We start from the raw sequence: 18,703 nt of genomic DNA, 5'->3' as shown, positions 1-18,703 counted from the left end.
TCAGTCAGTGAATTGAAGTGAAAATTATTCGAATCCAACAGCTATACGTTTATTAATATTTTCACTGCATGCTCCTCTGAAAGCTGATGCTGGCATACAAGATGCTTTTAAGAGCTAGCTTTCCATTTACTAAGCACTACTTTGCAAAAGATTTGTAAAGTACAGATCCACACATAACAAATAGTGTCATTAAAATGCATACACATCTGCACGTAAAGGGCCAGATCTTCTGCTATTGGTGATTTCTGACCTAGCATCCCTGACTGACACTGCAGAAGAGCTGGGTTCAAGGATCTGTTCCTTCCTTCCTCATCAAGTCTGCTTAATGACATCCCCTCTTCCCAGGGAGGAGGAGAAAAACACCACTTACTTTCAGGAGAGGGAACACTATTTTCTAGGAAATGTTCTCTCAGCTTAAGAAGTTTGAATACCAGGTGTTACCAAGAGGCCAGACAGAAAAAGAAAAAAAAAATAGCTGTCGGCATTGTCATTGATTTATTTCTCTTATAAAAAGGAGTGATAGGTAAATCACATCCATCTTTAGAAGACCATGCAGGGTTATCTGCTTTCTCTCCTCTATGTACCTGACACCCAGAAATAACATCTTTTAAATTGCCATTCTGCAGCTGAAGAGCAAGGTCTGAGGAACAGAGTTCAGATTCAAAAAATGAGGATGATTTCTCAAACTGAGCGTAAGTAGGGATTTGGAATCTGACCTTTTGTCTTCAACACCCCAAAACACTTGCCCCTTGCATTATGGTTTTGAACCAGAGTAATGCAGCTGCCTGAAATTCTTCTGCAGAGACTCTGCAGCTCACAGGTCTGCGTGGTGCAGGGGAGCTCTGTGCTTACGTCACAGGTAAGTCTGATCAAATTCATATTTTTATTTATTTATTTATTTTTTTCCTTTAGATTTGCAGCTAGTTTCCTATGCTGATCATGTCTCCATGATCAAGCTCAGAAAAAAAATATAAAAATCTGGGAACAGTAGTCTCTTCTGAAATCCAGCTGAAGGAAAGAGTACATGGGAGTTCCTCATTTTTTTTTTCATTTTTTTTTTTTTTTTTCAGGAAAAACTGCTGGTAGGTAGGAGACAAGTCACACCTTCTGATCTTCTGCCTGGGGGAATTCAAATATTCCTATTCTATTTGCTGCCATCAAGCCTAAAAGCCAAGGATACTAGATTAATTGTCTCCTTGGCATCTCAGGAAATTTTACTGCTTCTCCTGCCTAATTTGACCAGCTTATTGGCTGGAAAGCTTCTTCAGACTTTGTCTTGGGTGGGCCAGCCAGGTGATGCACACTGCCGCTGTGGACAGGAGCTGTGAAGGCTCTTTGAGGAGAGTTCAATGAGAAATCTCCGGGATATCCCAGGACTACGGGAGACGTTGTGTGTCTGGTGCTGCTGTGAATGCCAGGCACTGAGTTTACAGTCCAGACCATTGCAAGCTGCTCGTGAATCTCTGCTGAAAACTGTGTTGCAATGTTAACATGCTCATTACCCCCTGCTGAAAGTCTCCGCAGTGAATGCAGAGAATTCAAGATTCAGTGGGTCAGGCAGAGGGGAAGGAATATGATTTACTAACCTACTAGTTTGGGCAGACAATTCAAAGCAGTAGGTCTGGCATGCTAGTAGCTTCTCCAGGAACAGCTGATGCTTTTGTCTAATGAGTTTTTCATGTAAAATGCATGAACAACAGAGACTGGGATCCACATTTCAATTAATATTTTAAGTGTTTTTTATAAAGTATTCATAGTAGAAAGGCCTGAAGCTCATGTGTGTTCCTGCCCCTGGTGAGTGCCCTAACCACTCAGCAAGTGAGTTTTGCTTATACCCATCCTCCTTCTGGCCTGTTGAGTACTTAATTAGTCCATACAGAGTGAAACATCTTCAACAGAGAAGAGATTGAAAGAAGAGATCTAAGAACACCCTGGAGAAGAATAACAAGGACTTAAATCTCTCTAGGCAGAGGAGATATTTGAACCTAAGTCCCCTATTTACAAAGGAACCATTTTAACCTCATTCAGATACGGATTGAAAACAGCAGAAAGAATGATGGAGGGCCATGACAGAATGATGGGTCACTACCATCCTCGCTCAGGAGGAAAGCTACTCTTTCCCTAAGCAGCTTCAAGTGGAAAGTTTAGGAAATTCTCTGCCTAATTCTCTGCATGCATAGCAAAGCAGGACTAGAGGCCAAATGGCATGGCTGTCCTTTGTCTCAGGCACAAGCGTGCTTCAGCACAGGGCTGAACAGGGTGAAACACCACCTAAATCAAAGCACATTTTGGTGCTTTAAAAATGCATCAGAGAAAGTCTCTCCACCAGCAACCACCTAAGTATCTTTTGAAATACACTAATGGTCTCTGCAGCCCCCATTCTCAAAGACATTTGATGCTCAGGTCCAGTAGCTAGGACCAGCATCTGTGTAACTCCACCAGTTAAAGCAGAGCCAACCTCGGAGCTTCAGTATCTCTTCCTGACAGAGAGAGACAGAAATAATGTGAAATTAGCTGCGACCCACTGTGCTGCCCTGGGAATTCAGACAAAGAGGCAATATAAAAGTGCACTCTTAAGAAAAATGGAAAGCCACGAATCTGCCTTTGTCAGACAAGGGGGAGATCAAGTTTAAAGAGAACTAAATCCCCACTGTTTCCCTCCTTCCCATGCACATGTACAATACACACGGCAAAGGCATACATTTCTATTTGTTTTGTGTGGTTTCCTCAGGCAGCGAATTATCTAGGACTGAGTCTGAGATTGGCTGTTTAGTTTCAGGCTTTACGATAAGCTTTTAATTATAGCACAGGAGTTTTATTACATGTTGCTCTGAGCCAGCTGGAAGCAGTTACACTTCAGTCCTCCCCCCCTCCCTTCTCACCACAGGAAGTCATTTCCAAGGCCTTACCCTTCTTGTCTTGATGATTATGGGATGAAACTGCCACATATGGGTCTGTATTTTCAGATGAACCAAGAGGATCCTTCCAATCCAGCATGCGTCCCCTAGCATCATAACCCTGTCGAGCCCGAGAGTCAGAAGAGGTGGTGCTTGGAACTAGTGAACTGGAGTGTCCTGTTTACATTATAAATACAGGTAGGGAAGACAAGTCTCATTAGTCACTTACCATGCCACCTCATGCGCAGGAGCACAAGCTTTGCTTTCCTCCATGGGTGAACCTCGTAGGCTGAGCATGGCTTTGAAGGCCTTGCAAAGTGTTGCTCGAAGGAAACACAGAATTTGGACTTTCCAGATCATCCAGTGGGCTGGTGTTAATGGCTGCGTGTGTGGTTGGCTGCGGCTCAGATTGCAATTGTGTGTTTTTGCCCAGCAGTGTTAAATGCATGAGGACACTTTGTCTTAGTCAAATGTCCTTCAGCTGGATTCTGCACATGAGCCTGACTGATACCGAAGTATCAGTCCACACTGTCTGGCACTGGCTTAGGTTGAAAACCAATTTCAAAGGCAATTTAAGCATTAAAATGGAACAATTTCTAGCACCATCAAAACTGGAAGGGAATGCCAGAAGAGCTACAACATGATGATGTTGTTTACCCTCTGCCTTGTGTCCCTGAGAGAATGAAAAGCCGCCCACAACCTGTGCATTGGGGATGGAAAACACGCTGGGTTCATGCCTACTTGCACCATTGCCACCAGTCTTGTCTGAGTGGTGGTCCACAATAGCTCAGAGATAAGGACTGCTAGCACAGAGCCACACATCATTTCTGTTCAAATTAACAGTGAAGAGAAAGCCTTACTACATGAACTGTAACAAGTAACTGTAACAGCCAGGGCTTTCAAAGCACACTTGGTTAGTAGACCTCTTAGTACAGAGATGTGGCATTGCTTGCTTGCTACAGGCCCCTTCAAACACTTGCAGGCTTGTTTTGAAGGAGAAAAGTTTAGGATGTGATCTGTTTTGTGTTTGTCACACAGGGTGGACCTCTTGACTGGAAGAGAGGATTACACAGCCCTACTCCCCTGAGTTTCACAGCTGCTCTAGACATTGTCACTGCCACCCTGAATACAACTGAGGAACTCCTTTCTGGTTGAATACACCCTAACAAACAGCACACTCACAGGACATGACCCGCTGGAAACACTGTTCAATTTAACACTGGTTTGGCTCAGGCATAAACATATTTGCAGATATTTATGTCCTTTGCAGCTCAACCCCAGGAGACAGGTCAGCAAGCAAAATGCAGTATAGTTGGAGTCTATGGTCTCAGATGGCTCCAACCTGGACTTTCCCGTGGCTCAGCTGCTCCATGATTCCTGGGAAAGAGGGCACTGAAAATCCATCCAAACCGCATTTTGACCTTAAAATCACACATATTTCTGAAAGTTCTTTCTCACCACTTGCACCAAAATGATTTATTTTCAGCAGGACTAAAAGTGCTCTGGGACTTAATGTGGAGTAACTCCATCTCCCTTTGCCTACTCACCTGAGAGAGCCCACCAAAAGAAGGACTTCTGAAACATGCTCAGATTTAAACTAACAGAATCAGATTATTTGGACAGAATGGCAGATAATGCTTTCATTACAGAGAGCACTGGACAGACTAGCTAATACCAGCCCTTCTGTCTCCTGCTTCTCTTTTTAATAGCAACTCTATTTTCCTTTCACAGATGTGAGTCTCCCTTGGGGAGGAGGCCAGTCACCAGGCTACAGACTGCTCTAGCAGGGACTCTCCCCTCTTCTTCCCCAACTGTTGTTTCACTGCTTACAAAGAATTTGAGACTCACTGGGGCAGAGGTATAGTAACACAAGGAGCCCCATGGTGAAGGCACAGAGCTGGGCGCAAGGAGACTGTGCTTCTTTATTTTAACAGTCTCTGGATGCACATAAAGCTTTAGGAAGATGTACCCTGAAAATGTTGAAAAGGTTAGGTAGCTTCTTAGTCAGTGCTTTGGCCACTCTGGTCCCTACTCTCAGAAGTAACCTCAGTCTCTGCAGTGCACAGAGAGCTGATGAACTTCAGCTTCCCAGCTACCCTCTAGCCATCAGAAATCTGAATGTTTTTCGATACACCCATGTGCTTCATTTTATCCAGCCCTTTTAACAGCTTCACCAGATTGAAATATTGATGAAATCAGCAAAAAAGCTGCAGCTTCTGTTAAGATGCTGCTATGATTTAAAGAAGTTCTGCTGAATATTAATGATCTTGGAGGGGAAGAAAATGGTTGTGCTCCTCTGCATATGTTTGAGGAGCACTTTTGATTTAGTGTGCAGGATTGTATGCAGCAGCACTTTGGACTGTGTTTTGCACAACACATGGACAGAACTATCTCCTGTAACCAGTGCTCTTTGTAGGGCAGGTTGGTCAGATTCAGCATTCTCACCGTGGAGCATTCTCACCCTTCAGATACTACAGGTAATCATTAACACATTGAGTACTGGACCTCAGGCTGAAGACTTATGCTGACCAGGGCAGGACATTATTTTTTCTCTGGAAGGGTGGAAGGGTTGGAAGGGTTGGAAGGGTGGTCTCCTCTAGTCATCTTTCTTTAACATGGCAAACTAGAGGCTGTATTTTGTTTAAGACAGAGTTTTTAATGTTGCTCAAATAGGAAAGAGAAGCCAAACATTATTCTGTTCTAGAAGGTTCCCATAAGCAAGAGCATGGCTAGAAGCACTGGTAACAGACAGGTAGATGGATGATTGTCTTCAATCCAGACTTGCTGCCTGTTCCACAGCAGTTCTGCAGGGCTTCCTGTTTCCAAAAGGACGGGTAGAGGCCCAATGGCTGAAAACATGTGCCCTTTTGAAGCAAGAATACACTGGAGCATGAAAGCTATCACTTCTATACCAATTTACACTTGTCAATTCCTGTGCTCACTCTCAAGAAATAAAAGGAACAATGGGACATATAACAGGCCAGAAAATGGAAGTTATGAGATTTCCATGTATTCTTTTCCCTAAGGACTGAACCACAGTGCCAGCATTCATGGGGTTACAGTCTCCAAGTTAATATCCCATTCAATGTCCACAATAATGTGAACAATATTTGGTCAGCCAACAAATAGTGCTGCACTCAACATAAGAAAGCAATTAGGCAAAGCTTGATAAGGAGGTGGAAGAGAAGAAAATCTTGCAAAGCAGCAATCATATTTTATACCTGCCTTACATTTGCATTTATATGTCCATATCTCTGTCCAGACACTTTCACTTTAGGTGTGCTTAAAGGGACAATTTTAAGGAAAAGCCAAAAGTACGGCTGAAGAAAAACATTTCTTAATACAGTAATCTAGAGGAAATATATGCCTAAGGGACACATTTTCTAAAAAAAAAATAAATTAAAAAAATTCCTCAACCATATGCTGCAAATACATGGAGAAGTTATTGGAAATGGAAAGCTTAGGCTTTGTGAAGATAGTAATGTGTACCAGATGGCAGTTAGGTAGAGAAAGGTTTCACACAATTGAGATAAATCAGTCTACTTGCTCTGTTACTAATATGCTAGTCTAGTACACACTGAGAAACGGTCCTCCACATGTAATCAACATAAAATTTCTTCCATTTTGTGGAAGCAGGGCAGGAGCAGATTAACCTCAATAACCCACCCCGCTTGTGTTAGAGCTGTATTCTGCAAACACTTGCTACTGGGCAGTGGCTGCCACACCAGACACCATAAGCACTATCACCGTGTCTTGTAAGTGGCTGAACAGTCAGTCCTGCTGGGTGAATTTTACCTCCGAGCTGAGTGGCACCACAAATGTGTGAGCTAGTTGTTTCTCTCATAAACAGAGAAAAGGGTGAAGTGGCAGGCAACCCACTCCTGTCCCTTTCACACACAGCCATTATTAAACCTTTACAATGTGCTGTATCATTTGCAACACGTAGTGGGCCTTTTTTTCCTCATCACACCATTTTTACCACTCTGACTGTGTAAATAGGCTTTGCTGCAATTTAAAGAGGCTGTAGCATATCTGAGACGTAGCCTCTGTGTTAGTATTGACTAGCTTTTCATACACCTAAACATCTAAAAACAGATGATCTGCCTTTGTTTTAAAACAATCCACCTGAAAAGCTGTAGACATAGTGCTTTTCAAACTTCTTTGTGTAAGGCAAACATGAAAAATTCAAAATAGACAGGCTTTTAAAAAAATCCGCTTTAGGGTGCTTCCATTATTTGCAAAAACTTTTCATTTGGAGTGCTGTAATCAAGTTAATAGGACCGCAGTGAAAGCACTTAGTGTCTATGGGCATGGATAATGATTCAGAAGGGCTGCACTTCTATAACTACAGCTTGTTCTGAAGTGCACTTGTAAAATATAAGGAGATTTTTTCAGCTTTAAAACAAAGACAGGGATTCAAAATGTATTTGATAGTTGCTCTAATATGCACAAGTCATTAGGATCTCAGAGGTTAAGATGTCCACACACTATCCTATTAACAGCTATAGCAAACTAATTAGACAATTAGAGGGAAAGGCTAAATCAATACTACAGAGGGAAAAAGGAATATGGCTAGGGGGTAAGATAAGGGCCCAATTCACTAAGAATTGATGTTTCCAAAGGTAATTGAAGCTGCTTACAATTTTGTGGAAGAATCTAAACTCATCTCTTTGTTTAAATATGTCTCTCACATCATTCTTCTCTGACCTTCTGCAGCAGAACTTCAGCCTGCTATTCTCACCTTGGGTGTCAAAAGGGATGTACTTGAATAGCCACCTATGTGGACTTTGCACTTTTGTTACTTGTTTACAACTGATCATGTAAGTCTGCCCCAGAAAAGGGAGCCCATCTGCCAATTTTAGGAGGAAGCTGATGTAAGGAATACAAAGATTAAGGGCACAATTCTCCTTTCATGTACACTGCTACAGAGTGGCAGTAAGTCTACCAAAGAGAGCTGATTTATACTGGTGTAAATCAGCTGAAAGGGGTAATCTAGCTATAAGACTTCTTCCGCGTCTGAGCATTTTGCATCCTGAGCATTCACTTGATTGGCATCCTGGTATGTCCTGGTGTTCTGAGGTTTAATCTATTATGAAATACCATTTAGTTACACATTTAATTGTATTCAATAACACTAAAATAAACTATTTATAAAATTTTGTTTTCTCAAGAAAAAAATACTCAGAGCAGACATAACATTTAGCAAACATGAGCATGTTTACTGAGACTGGTTTACTGTCTAGTGCTGGAATATTTTATAGTCCTCTTGGGGAAGATCAGGAGAGATGACTAGCACTTTTCCTTTTGCATTTTGCCCTGGTAGGTGGAATGAGACTAACTACAGTAACATCATCAAGGTTATTTCAACTGAACTCATAAAGGAAGGGCTGTCTTGCCTAGTGACCATGTATCAGGATCTACATTAGAGATGTCAATGAAATCATCTGTGAAAGAGGGCATGAATGGGAACTAACGTTTGTGTTGGGTCAGCATTTTTCTCCCACGTTTGGCAGTAGGATCTTATTTTAAGAGCTGGGTTCATTCACAAAATCTATCACTGTGCTTGACATGCAAGTATAGTAACCTATACTACCCTGGGACTACAGCTTTTTTCATTTTGACACTCACTTGAACCATTTTTCTGCTTTCTTGGTCAAATTAAAATACCAGCTTTGGCTAAAGTCCCTACTAATATGGTAGCTGATGGGATCCAGAACCAGAGCCTACAGCTATAAGTGTGCAGCCTCCAACACACTTAGTAGTAGGAATCCTAAGACATTTCTGGCATGTTAGCAGTAGGCCCAGGGCTATTTTCTTTTCTTTTAGATTCAGCAGTATGGGTTTCATTATAACTACTTATCCTTTAATTACTGCTCTATGTTTTGGATATATAGCAATTTTAACAGAAAGAAACTACAAACTGTATATGCAGATGAAACCATCAGTCTTCCATACATTATGAAGTCTCAACTTGTCTTAGATTTTGTGTATTCCCCTCATTGATTTTCATTATCATACTTGCAAACAAGTGTGCATACTTGCACACTTTCCATTTCCTGGTAATAAATAACATGGGAAATTTTATTTAATCTATTTTTAAATGCTGATCAGTATTATTGTGTTATTTACATTCTGCTGTACTATCATGTGTTGCTGTTACTTCTGTTTGCATCTACATATTTTGCAGGCAGGAGATGAAGGGACCAACCTAATGTGCATTGTCACAACAGCAAACTAACCTACATCTAGCTACATTCAGCCAAACATACTTTAATTTTGTCCGAGCTCTGATGAACTGTTAGTCCTGCACAGCCTGAATGAAAGCAATTTCACAAGCAAGTTCCCAGCCCTCCAAATTGCCAAATGGAAATTTGCCATTGCCGTCACTGGGAATAGTATCACACATCCTCTTAGCTTGTGAGAACTTGTCTTTGTTCAGGACATCTAGGAAGAGAAGCTATTGCAATATAAGTCTAGGTTTGAATTTAAAGTGATTATTTATTCTGCAATAATTCCTAAAGAAGACACTCATTCTGCACTCCAAGTGACACCGTAATCCACTTCCAAACATAGAACAAAGTGGTGTAAAGTACTGCAAGTGCAGATTAACAGCTGCCTGGTGGGAAACTGCTACTCTAGGCTAGCAAAAATGCTCCTTTCAGCTTTGGTCATTGAATTTGCTGTGTGAATCCCCCTTTTTATTTACAGACCAGGTACCATAGGGGTATTGTGATACTGCAAGCATGTACAACATAAATGACTCGCTCCAGAAGTGAGAGAAACCTCAGGACTCAGGGCATTACCCCATCTCATCTGACACAGGTAATAGTTAATTTTCTTTATGAGAGATTTCCTATCACCCGTGGACAGTTCTGCTCCTGTCCCTAAGTTATCGGTGACTAGCTGCTGTAGCAGCCATGACACCAGCCTGGACGACTCATGAGTGGGATGTAAGCTATTTTGTTTTTTCCAGGGAACAGATAAGATGCATCACTGTTTCCAAGTGTTCCTTTGTCTGAGTGTTCAGATGAAGCATGCTCTTAATCATGTCTGCTGGAGTGCCATTAAAATTGGCCATATCTGACTTTAATTTGATGGAGACAGTTTTGAGGGAGGACTAGGAAAGAGGGATTGCAAATCAAGAAGCATGACTTAATCTTACTTGTGATTAGTGAATCAGGCCCTCAAAACCAAGACAAAACAAATAAGAAAGGGTTAGCAGCTATTTGACTAGAGAAACTACTAGCTAATACAAGGATCCAGGGAGAATTTTTTAAAATGCCAATAAACTGACCATACACTGTGTCGTAAGACATTTCATGATCAGGTGAAGCAGTTGAAATGTCTATGAACAAAATAAATTGGGAAGAAACATTAAATAAAACAAAAAATATGAAAATACATAAAAGTTTAGTAAAAAGTGATTCCTCCAAAATGGATTTTCTGTCAGTAAAAAGTGAAACTATGAACTTCCTTACCATTCAGGGCTACGAAGGAATCTGAAAGACAAATAACAGGGGAAAAATCATTATTTCTCTCTCATTATTTTTCTTGTTTGTTTTTAATAGTTTGCTGCTAGCAACCTTTTATGCTTCAGCTGATATCTATATGTATGTGATTATTATCCTAAGGATCCAGGCAAAACTAATATTCAGACATACCTTTAAACAATGTCTGACTTTAAAAGTGTTCGTGACTAGCCCTGTACAAGGGACAAGTGGGAAGAACAGTTTTCCCTCTGCCATGTCTTTCTTTGCAAGGTCACGTCCTATTCCAATGCAAGGCACAACGAGTGATGCAGCTAGAATCATGAGCTGATGAGGACAAAACTTGCATGATCCAAGACCACATAAAGTAAAAAGATCAGTCAGCTTAGCAGGGAGTGAAATCTACCCCTGTGCAGTGTCAAGGTTCAATGCATCATTCGGGGCTGAAGAGGGACTTAGGCAGGGTATTGGCTTTACTGCTCACTATACAGGAGCAGAACTCTCTCCATGAGCACAACTTGCTCTTTCTGAATCATCTCCCACACTTCTTTAATGTGTAACAGATGTCAGGTAGACTCCACTCCTGACTAACCTATTTGCCCAAGGAGAGCAGAACTATGTTGAAAAGGGCTGAAAAGGGCAAAGTTGTACCAGCTGGGAACTGACCTGGTTTTAGTGCTAGCCCATTTTACAGGGAGCACAGAAAGGACTGTGTGTACACCTCCTTCAAAAAACTTAAGAGACTGCCTAAACGGCCCTGTTTTAGGGCACAGGGAGGTGCAGCTGAGACAAGTGCATGCAGAGGCTGAAATCCTTGTACTCCCATAAGCACAGTGATCACAATAATAAATGACTCTTGAACAAGGATGTGCAAGGCATGAGAATGTTCTAGCTTTCTCCACAGAGTATGGACTGCACTGTATCCCAGAGCACAATCTTGCCCTCTGTTATTTTGCTCTGTATTCCAAAAGTAATGACTCTCTCACTTCCTGAGCTTTTTTTTTTTTTTTTTTTCTCTGTGTGTGCGTGTGTTTGTGTGTGTTGTTTTTATTTTTGTTTTGGGTGTGTGTCTACAGGCATTAGTGCAAATTGCACCAAAAAGAATGTGATTCTTGATTTCATAAGGTTTGTAAATAATAGTTGGGGCTCACAATTAAGCCAACTTTGGCAAGAACATTTGGAACAACAGCTGTCTTGAACAAGCTACACAGCTGCTAGTGTTCCTGACAGCTCAGAAATCAGCATCCAAGGTTTCTTTGTACATAGTGCAAGCTGGGCATTTTTAAGCATCTCAGTGCAAAATGTAAATGTTTAAAGACTGTGTTTTAGATTCCAACTCATGCTGTCAGTACCTAAGTTTTACCATTAACATTTCTTAGGCAGGATCTGTAATGCCTGATCCTTAACATTGCTATGTTGTCCAGCCTGGTTGTAAAATCAACTAAGTTTCACAAACACATACATTCCCACTTCTTGATTTGGATCCAAAGCTGAAGACATGTTTCACTGTCTCCCTGTTATGCATGGGAGAGCAGTCCAAGTCACAGTCTATACCAAGAAATCAAGCTCCTTCCGCACATCTACATAAACAACCCAACCAACATGACCGATAAACACAATGGAAACTTATTATTTCATTGCTATAATCGGTATCCTCTAGAACCACAGTCTTCCCACTACGTAACTGCTATGAAGACCAGTGTTTGTATAAATCACATCAATTGGTCTATTTAAATACATTTAAACAGATGGTCCTCCTCTTCCTGCACCTTTATCTGCAGTTGCTGTCCCTGTTGTGCCTTACATTGCTACAAAAGAATGCCCAACAGGTAATGGCGATTTGAGGCATTCAGAAAGATGCTGTTACACATGGTAAATAGAGGGTAAAAGCTTTGCTTACTTTGGCAGTCACCCAGGCCATCTGTATTGCCATGTTCTATGTCCTGCTCAAATGCCAGCCTAAATAATAAAAAGAAACATAACAGTATGAGTAACGACAGTCACAAGCACCACCAGAAAGAAATTATTGCATCTGCAACTGAAATGAAGACACACCATGAAACCAGTCATTTCTTTGGAACTTCCCCATGAAAGCTAAAAATTCCAAGACAGGTATTCAATTATTTTGTCACTGCTAAGTGATTCTTTGGCTTCCTTGTGTTTTTTTCTTCTTTGAAAATCTACTGCATACCTCATTGTCAAGGGAGGCAAACATGCATATATTTTTAAACTGTTAAATCCAGAAAAAATATGACATTATCATGAGCAGTTATGATCCTACCTTGATTTGTCCATACAGTAGTCATGGTGCACCAATGTTTTGACATGGGAAGGAAGCTAAACTATTGGCTAAGTACTGTGCTGGGGGGACAAACACTTGCATTTTCAAAATTTTTTAGGTAGTGCACTGAACATGGTTACAGGGCCTGTACTGATAAATACTTACAGTCTTTCCTAGCTGACATGCCCAATTCAGACTCCTAACCTGTGCCAGTGATTTTGGATAACTAGTGAAGCTGTTCTTCCAAGTTCCCAATATGGTAAGAGATGAGTGACAAGAGCCCTGGAAAACCTCCAATACAAGCTCTTGTTTACATTAGTCAGGATCCTGCCGTTGAGGCATAATTACCCATATAGACACTTAATACCCAGCACTATGTTCTTAAAACTACTGCTCATCTGTCACCTACTCCAGGAGGGCACCTAACACCTCTGCCTCCTGTTGGTTAATTTAGAAGTCCATCAGACATCCAAACAGTTGATCTGGATCTCCTCCCAAGTGCTTTGCTTTGGATGGACAGCAACTTGCCATGCTCACCTGTGGGCTGCACCACCGCAAGCTGCACTAACTCTGTCTTGCTGGATTTATTGATAAACAGTATGGACACTTTTGAAAGTAAGGTACGAAACTCCCCATAACCTTGTCATGGCAAGTGCAAAAAACCTGAAGAACCTCTAGAAGGCTGAGAAAACCTCGTATGCACACAGGTGAGCTTAAATGGTATATTACTAAATATCCAACAGAAACAGTCCCCACTTTTGTAATAAATCATATGGGTTTATAGACATAGCTATAGTTTCCACAGTGGACAAGACAATTTGAATTGAAATGGCAAATGAAGCATGAATGGCACATGAAACAATCACAGGGATGATAACTCATCAATTATATACTGAAGACCATGTACTGAGGTAGGGTTAAGCTGGGCTGGCTGTGGGGCTATTGGGGTTATGTGATGTTTGTGCTACAATGTTTGTGCTACGATGTTTGTGCTACACTTACACCATTATCTTGAAGTTTAACTGTACATCAGAGTGGGGAAGTGTGACAAGTGTGAGCTGTGTCAGATGTGTCCAAAAAGTGAGAGGTCTGAAGTAGGTCTGTTTCCTGCAAGGCTTAAGTAACCATACTTAAACAAAACCTCACAGACTTTCATTATTATAAAATAATTAAATTCTACTGTTAAGCAAGGGGAGATCCAGCACTTCTCTGAATCTACTTTAAGCTCTTACTGTGCTCTGTGATTCCTCTTAGTAATGCACAGTAAATTAGAAGGACTGGTTTTGTTTTCAGTGGACAAATTGCTTCAGTAATTTAATTTGGATTCTATTGCCTCTTTAATCAGCTGTGATGGCTCCAGTGTGGGCTGGTCCAGACACAGCCATCCAGTTCCCCCTTTTCAACAACACGTGGGCCTTAGTACAGCTCTTTCATTTTATTCTTCCTCTTCTTTCAGCAGTCACCAATCAGCTGACAGTTCACACCAAAAAAAAAAAAATTGTGAGAAATTTCAGAGAATGCAAATAAGGTAGGAACAAACACTACATGCATTTTTTCTACCCTGAGAGCCCCACATTTCAAACAGCTCACTCCAAGTCTGTCCGGCGCCACCGCCAGTGCTTCATGGCCCTTCCAGCAAGAGCCATTACTCACTTAGCGCCAATGACCAGCTGTGTGCATGCCCCGCTCTCCTTCACCCAGCCGCAGTAGGGGTCTCGGGATGCTATGCAGGCCCTTGAGAAAGAAGAGCAGAAGGAGGCATTCTTGAGTGCTCTTGCATTCCCCATGCCTGGAACACGGGCTTCCAACAAGAGGGCAAGTGCCACCACAAAGCACATACTTTTTGCATTTGCCATGGCGCTCACACCTCCCCAGAGGAACCTTGATGACGCAGGTGGAGAAGGCAATGTAAAGGGCGCTGCTGGGTTTGTCAAGCTGCATACCCACAATCCGCTTGTCTTCCACGCCGTCGTAACTGCACCTGATTCAAAAACGTGAGCTACAAGTGAGTTCCTCTGGATGAGGAAACCAGATGAAAACCTAATGATTCCTCAACCTCAAAACAAAACAAAACAGAACAAAGCAAAACAAAAACAAACCACCAAACCAACATAAACAAAACCTGAAAAAGGGAGAACTGAACAAGCCAAGGAAGAAAAAGAATACACAATAGCCACTAAATGCAGTGTTAGAAAGATATATAAGCAAGTATTAAAGCATGCATTAAAAATGCATGGGGCCAGAGAAGTGGAGAGATACTACACACCAGACAAGCTTTCTGAGGGCCCTTCAGTTTTTTCTGTTTATCCTTCTCCAGCACTCAAAGTAGCTGAAATTTCTGCATGCTTATGACCCACTTCAAAGCCCCCTTAGGCATATTTGAGGAAGGCTAATATGTGGGAAATTTCCCTTGGAGAGTAGCTTGCTGGTTGGTGAGTTATTTGGAGAGGAATCAGTTTTTTATAGGATTAGAAAATTAATCTCCCTTTGCAGAATTTTGCTTTTAATTATCCCTGCATAGGATGATGGGCTATTTTGTAGACATGCTGAAAAAAACATTTTATTTCAATGTAGAGACTGACAACCAGACATCCCCCCTACCCCCTAAAGAATATATAATGACTCAGAGAACTTGGCTTCTTCTAGCCTGCTTCCCTTTTCATGGGACAACTTGCTCTCTGGGAAATCAGGAGTGTCAAAAGTCACCCATACATGAGTACAAAGAATCAGATACATACTTTTCAGGATTGTAAACGTTAATCTCCTCCAGGAAAAGGCTGTCATTTAGGAAACCACTGTTTCCTGTCCGTGCCAAGAACTTCAGGATGATTCCCTTCTCTGATCCCAAGAAAACCACAGTGTAGTTCTGATATGGCCCAGCAGCAGAGTCGACAGCAATTTTGGTCAGGCGGTATCTAGGAAAACAATATAGCATTTTGCATCATGTGGATTAAATTGACATTTATTTTATCACTTTTTTTGCACTTCAAATAACTGTGTGATAGCCTTTGAGCAACCATATAGCATATTTAAGCACTTCTAACTGAATAACCCTGTAAATCAACACAGACTGTACCGGTTTGGCTCCCCAAATGGTGGGGAATTTCCATGTGTTTGTGTGCTTATCCAGATGTCAAATAGTTAGCAGACATATTTGCAACAGCAAACCTCATTCAGAAGACTGAAGGGCTGTTAAGAGTCTGAGACAATTTAGGAATTGTCTTTCCAAACAAAACTGAAGTACTAGCCTGATGATTTCTACAGTCAGGGAAGGAAAACCAGAACAGTGATTTTTTATTTTTATTTTTTTTAATTTCAAGTTCAGTTACATTAAAAGCAGCAATACTGATAACAGATCTACATTCAACTTCTTTCTTCCTTTTTTTTTTTTTTTTTTTTTAAGGAAAAGCTTTGCCTGTACAATGCTGAAAAGGTAAACATTTTTTTATCTGACTAAAAATAATCATATAGCAACTACTAAGCAAGTTCAATGTTAAGGCAGTATCAAATTGTAGGATCACATCATTTATTAAAGATGAGCACTGGTGATTTGGTACTAGTTATCAGGTATTGGAGATCAAAGGAAAGCACTCTACGGAGCTGCTGTTCTCATCTTTGGTTGGAGGTATGTAACTGGAATGCAGCAGAGAAATGTTGTTGGGCTTGAAACCACCAGGTCTTTATAAACCCCAGGGTTTTCAACATTTCCTCAGGAACATAGTTTACTGTGACCTCACGACAACTCTTTGCACCAGCTGTCCATGCAGCATTAAACACAGGGTCTCTGCTTTAACCTAAAGGCACACCAGCCATGGCACTTTGGCTCCCAAGTGAGGCCCCTGATATAACATGACTGGAAACTAAAGATGACCCACGTGAGAAGCAGCTTGTCCAGGACTAGTCTAAGATCAGAGAACTGATGCCCTTATGAGCCAGGGATCATCACGTGTCATCGTTTCTTTTGCTCCAAATCGAAAATCAGTGCCCTTTGATCCAGCCTAAGTACCTGACAGAACATACACTACTAAAACTAAGTCATATCCTTCCAGTGCTAAACACTACTCATAATATGGCAAATAATATGAGAAATATGGCAAAAGTTAGTCACTTTATTCCAACCACAGCTGGAGGGCAGAAAAGTAGCATAGTGACCACAGCATGACACAGGAGAGTGGGAACATATTTTCAGAGGAAGGGTATGGTTTATTTGAGGCTTTTTGATATTTGAGTCTTTGTTCAAGTCTCTTCTTTATTATTTTTCTCTTGTTGTCATAGGAAGGATACAGATTATGTGATTACTTCTGCCTGCACACTTCTGTAAACAGTAAAACATACCAGTACATATCACAACAGACATCTTCATATCCTGTGAACATATCCTGGTAGGCATGCCTGTATCCTGTATACATATCCCTGGGCTATCTGTTGATCCTTGCCCAAAGTTTTCTACAGAGCTGTCTCAAACACTGACCCATAAGCCAAGAGGCAGGTCAACATTCCCTGCACTTCATTTCCCCCAGGATCCTGTTTTAGCCCAGCATAGTTGGGAAGAGGTGAGGTTTTTTTCCTATCTTGGAAGCTGCTCAGGGAGTTCTACAGCATCTGCTCAGCACTGCCATCTTTCCTAGCTGGAGTCATGCCCCGCACACCAGGGATGTTTACAGAATTTGAGATCATTGTAAGCAAGATCATTAGCACAACTTGACAGCACGCTATAATGAGGAAGAATCCATATGGAGGCACTTACCTGACCATTGTTCTCAGGAACCAGGGTCGATTGACAATTGAAGGTACGGCCTCATCCATCAGTGGATGTGTTTTGATGAAATTCAGAGTATCGTCTGGGAACTCATTAGAGGTTACATATTTCTCTAATGATGTAGAGCCTGCACAGGAACCAGGCCTAAATAAAACAGGAAGGCAAATCCAGAACAGTTATTTGATGTCTAAGTGCAATCTCTTTTCTGTAACTGTCATGATGTCCTCAGTAAAATTTGAAGTGCATTTCAATGTTTCAAATGAAGGATTGAGAAGTCTCTTAGACTTGTTTAACCCCTCAGGAAAGCCCCAAAGCCTTCTATCCTCCACTCCAGACCAAAAGAACTTCCATGCTGCCACGTAAAAGAACAAATCCATTTCTTTAGCAGGAGTTTGATGTGAACAGTTTGTAGTTCATCCACTCACATGGAACCTAATTACTGTATCTGTGTATTTGACTTAATGCTGTTCACTGCAGAGGCACTTTCTGATCTGTTACTTGACTAGCTGACTGTTCTTTCCTGGAATAAATCTATATCATATGGAATGAAATTGTTTTTATGGTTCAGAATGCTGATTTCAGTACTTTCTGGTAGAAAGAGGACTCCTGAAGAAGACAACCCTGCAAGCATCCATGTAAACATTTGTTTTACCTTTCTTTCAGGGAGAATTTAAGTGTTGTAGCACATAGAGGACTTTCACGGAGAAGTTAAATAATAATTCTTGGACAATTCAAATGCAAATCTAATCACTGTATTCCTAAAATCTTTCCTCTTCCTCTAAGGTAATTTAACCTTCCTGCCTCAACAGGTAATCTCTACACTGGAAGCAGCATCATTCTCTCTCATATCTATTAATAATTTGTGGATTACATTCTCCAGCAAAAAATTCATTTGATGCCATTTCCTGGGCTATTATGATTCTTCAGCCTTTGAGCCACTGTGAGATGAGAAGATAAGCCACTCATAATCATTCTGCAGTGTCCAGTCTTCATTTGATCTAAAGTGGGTAGAGCCACTGACATCAGTGAAGTCATTCCACCTTGAACAAAGTATAATTCTGGTCCTGTCATATCTGCCACTCTGATTTAGACAAATATTCAAAACTTAGGTAACCAAATGTTATGTAGGAAGCTAACACAGGACCAGAAGGACTAACTGGGTCAATGAATATAGTCCTGCACAGATGTGTAATAAACGTTATGTGCAGAGATTGTGTGCTCTGCCTCTCCAGATCCAAAATATTCTGGTGGTTTCGTGACTACATACAGAATTACCAAT

At 41.1% G+C, this 18,703-nt stretch overlaps 1 protein-coding gene across 7 annotated transcripts in view; it reads right to left on the bottom strand.

The window, feature by feature from the left end:
• The window catches only part of SEMA6A (semaphorin 6A), a 118,015-nt gene that overhangs the window by 23,851 nt on the left and 75,461 nt on the right, over window positions 1-18,703 (bottom strand). For 4 of the 7 annotated variants that reach the window (XM_035310163.1, XM_035310164.1, XM_035310162.1 and 1 more), the window contains 8 exons: window positions 17,413-17,568; window positions 15,404-15,580; window positions 14,506-14,646; window positions 14,319-14,399; window positions 12,285-12,343; window positions 10,376-10,396; window positions 10,192-10,242; window positions 2,910-3,074 (listed from right to left, as the gene is read on the bottom strand). In XM_035310163.1, the coding sequence (XP_035166054.1) occupies window positions 2,910-3,074; window positions 10,192-10,242; window positions 10,376-10,396; window positions 12,285-12,343; window positions 14,319-14,399; window positions 14,506-14,646; window positions 15,404-15,580; window positions 17,413-17,568 (851 nt within the window). The remainder of the gene's footprint in view (window positions 1-2,909; window positions 3,075-10,191; window positions 10,243-10,375; window positions 10,397-12,284; window positions 12,344-14,318; window positions 14,400-14,505; window positions 14,647-15,403; window positions 15,581-17,412; window positions 17,569-18,703) is intronic. The other 3 variants (XM_035310165.1, XM_035310166.1, XM_035310167.1) reach the window with 3 other exon arrangements.

This window comes from Oxyura jamaicensis, chromosome Z (assembly GCF_011077185.1).
Source record: "Oxyura jamaicensis isolate SHBP4307 breed ruddy duck chromosome Z, BPBGC_Ojam_1.0, whole genome shotgun sequence".
NCBI lineage: Eukaryota > Metazoa > Chordata > Aves > Anseriformes > Anatidae > Oxyura > Oxyura jamaicensis.
Note: the sequence above shows the minus strand (reverse complement) of the source record. Positions and strands in the feature narration are given on the sequence as shown.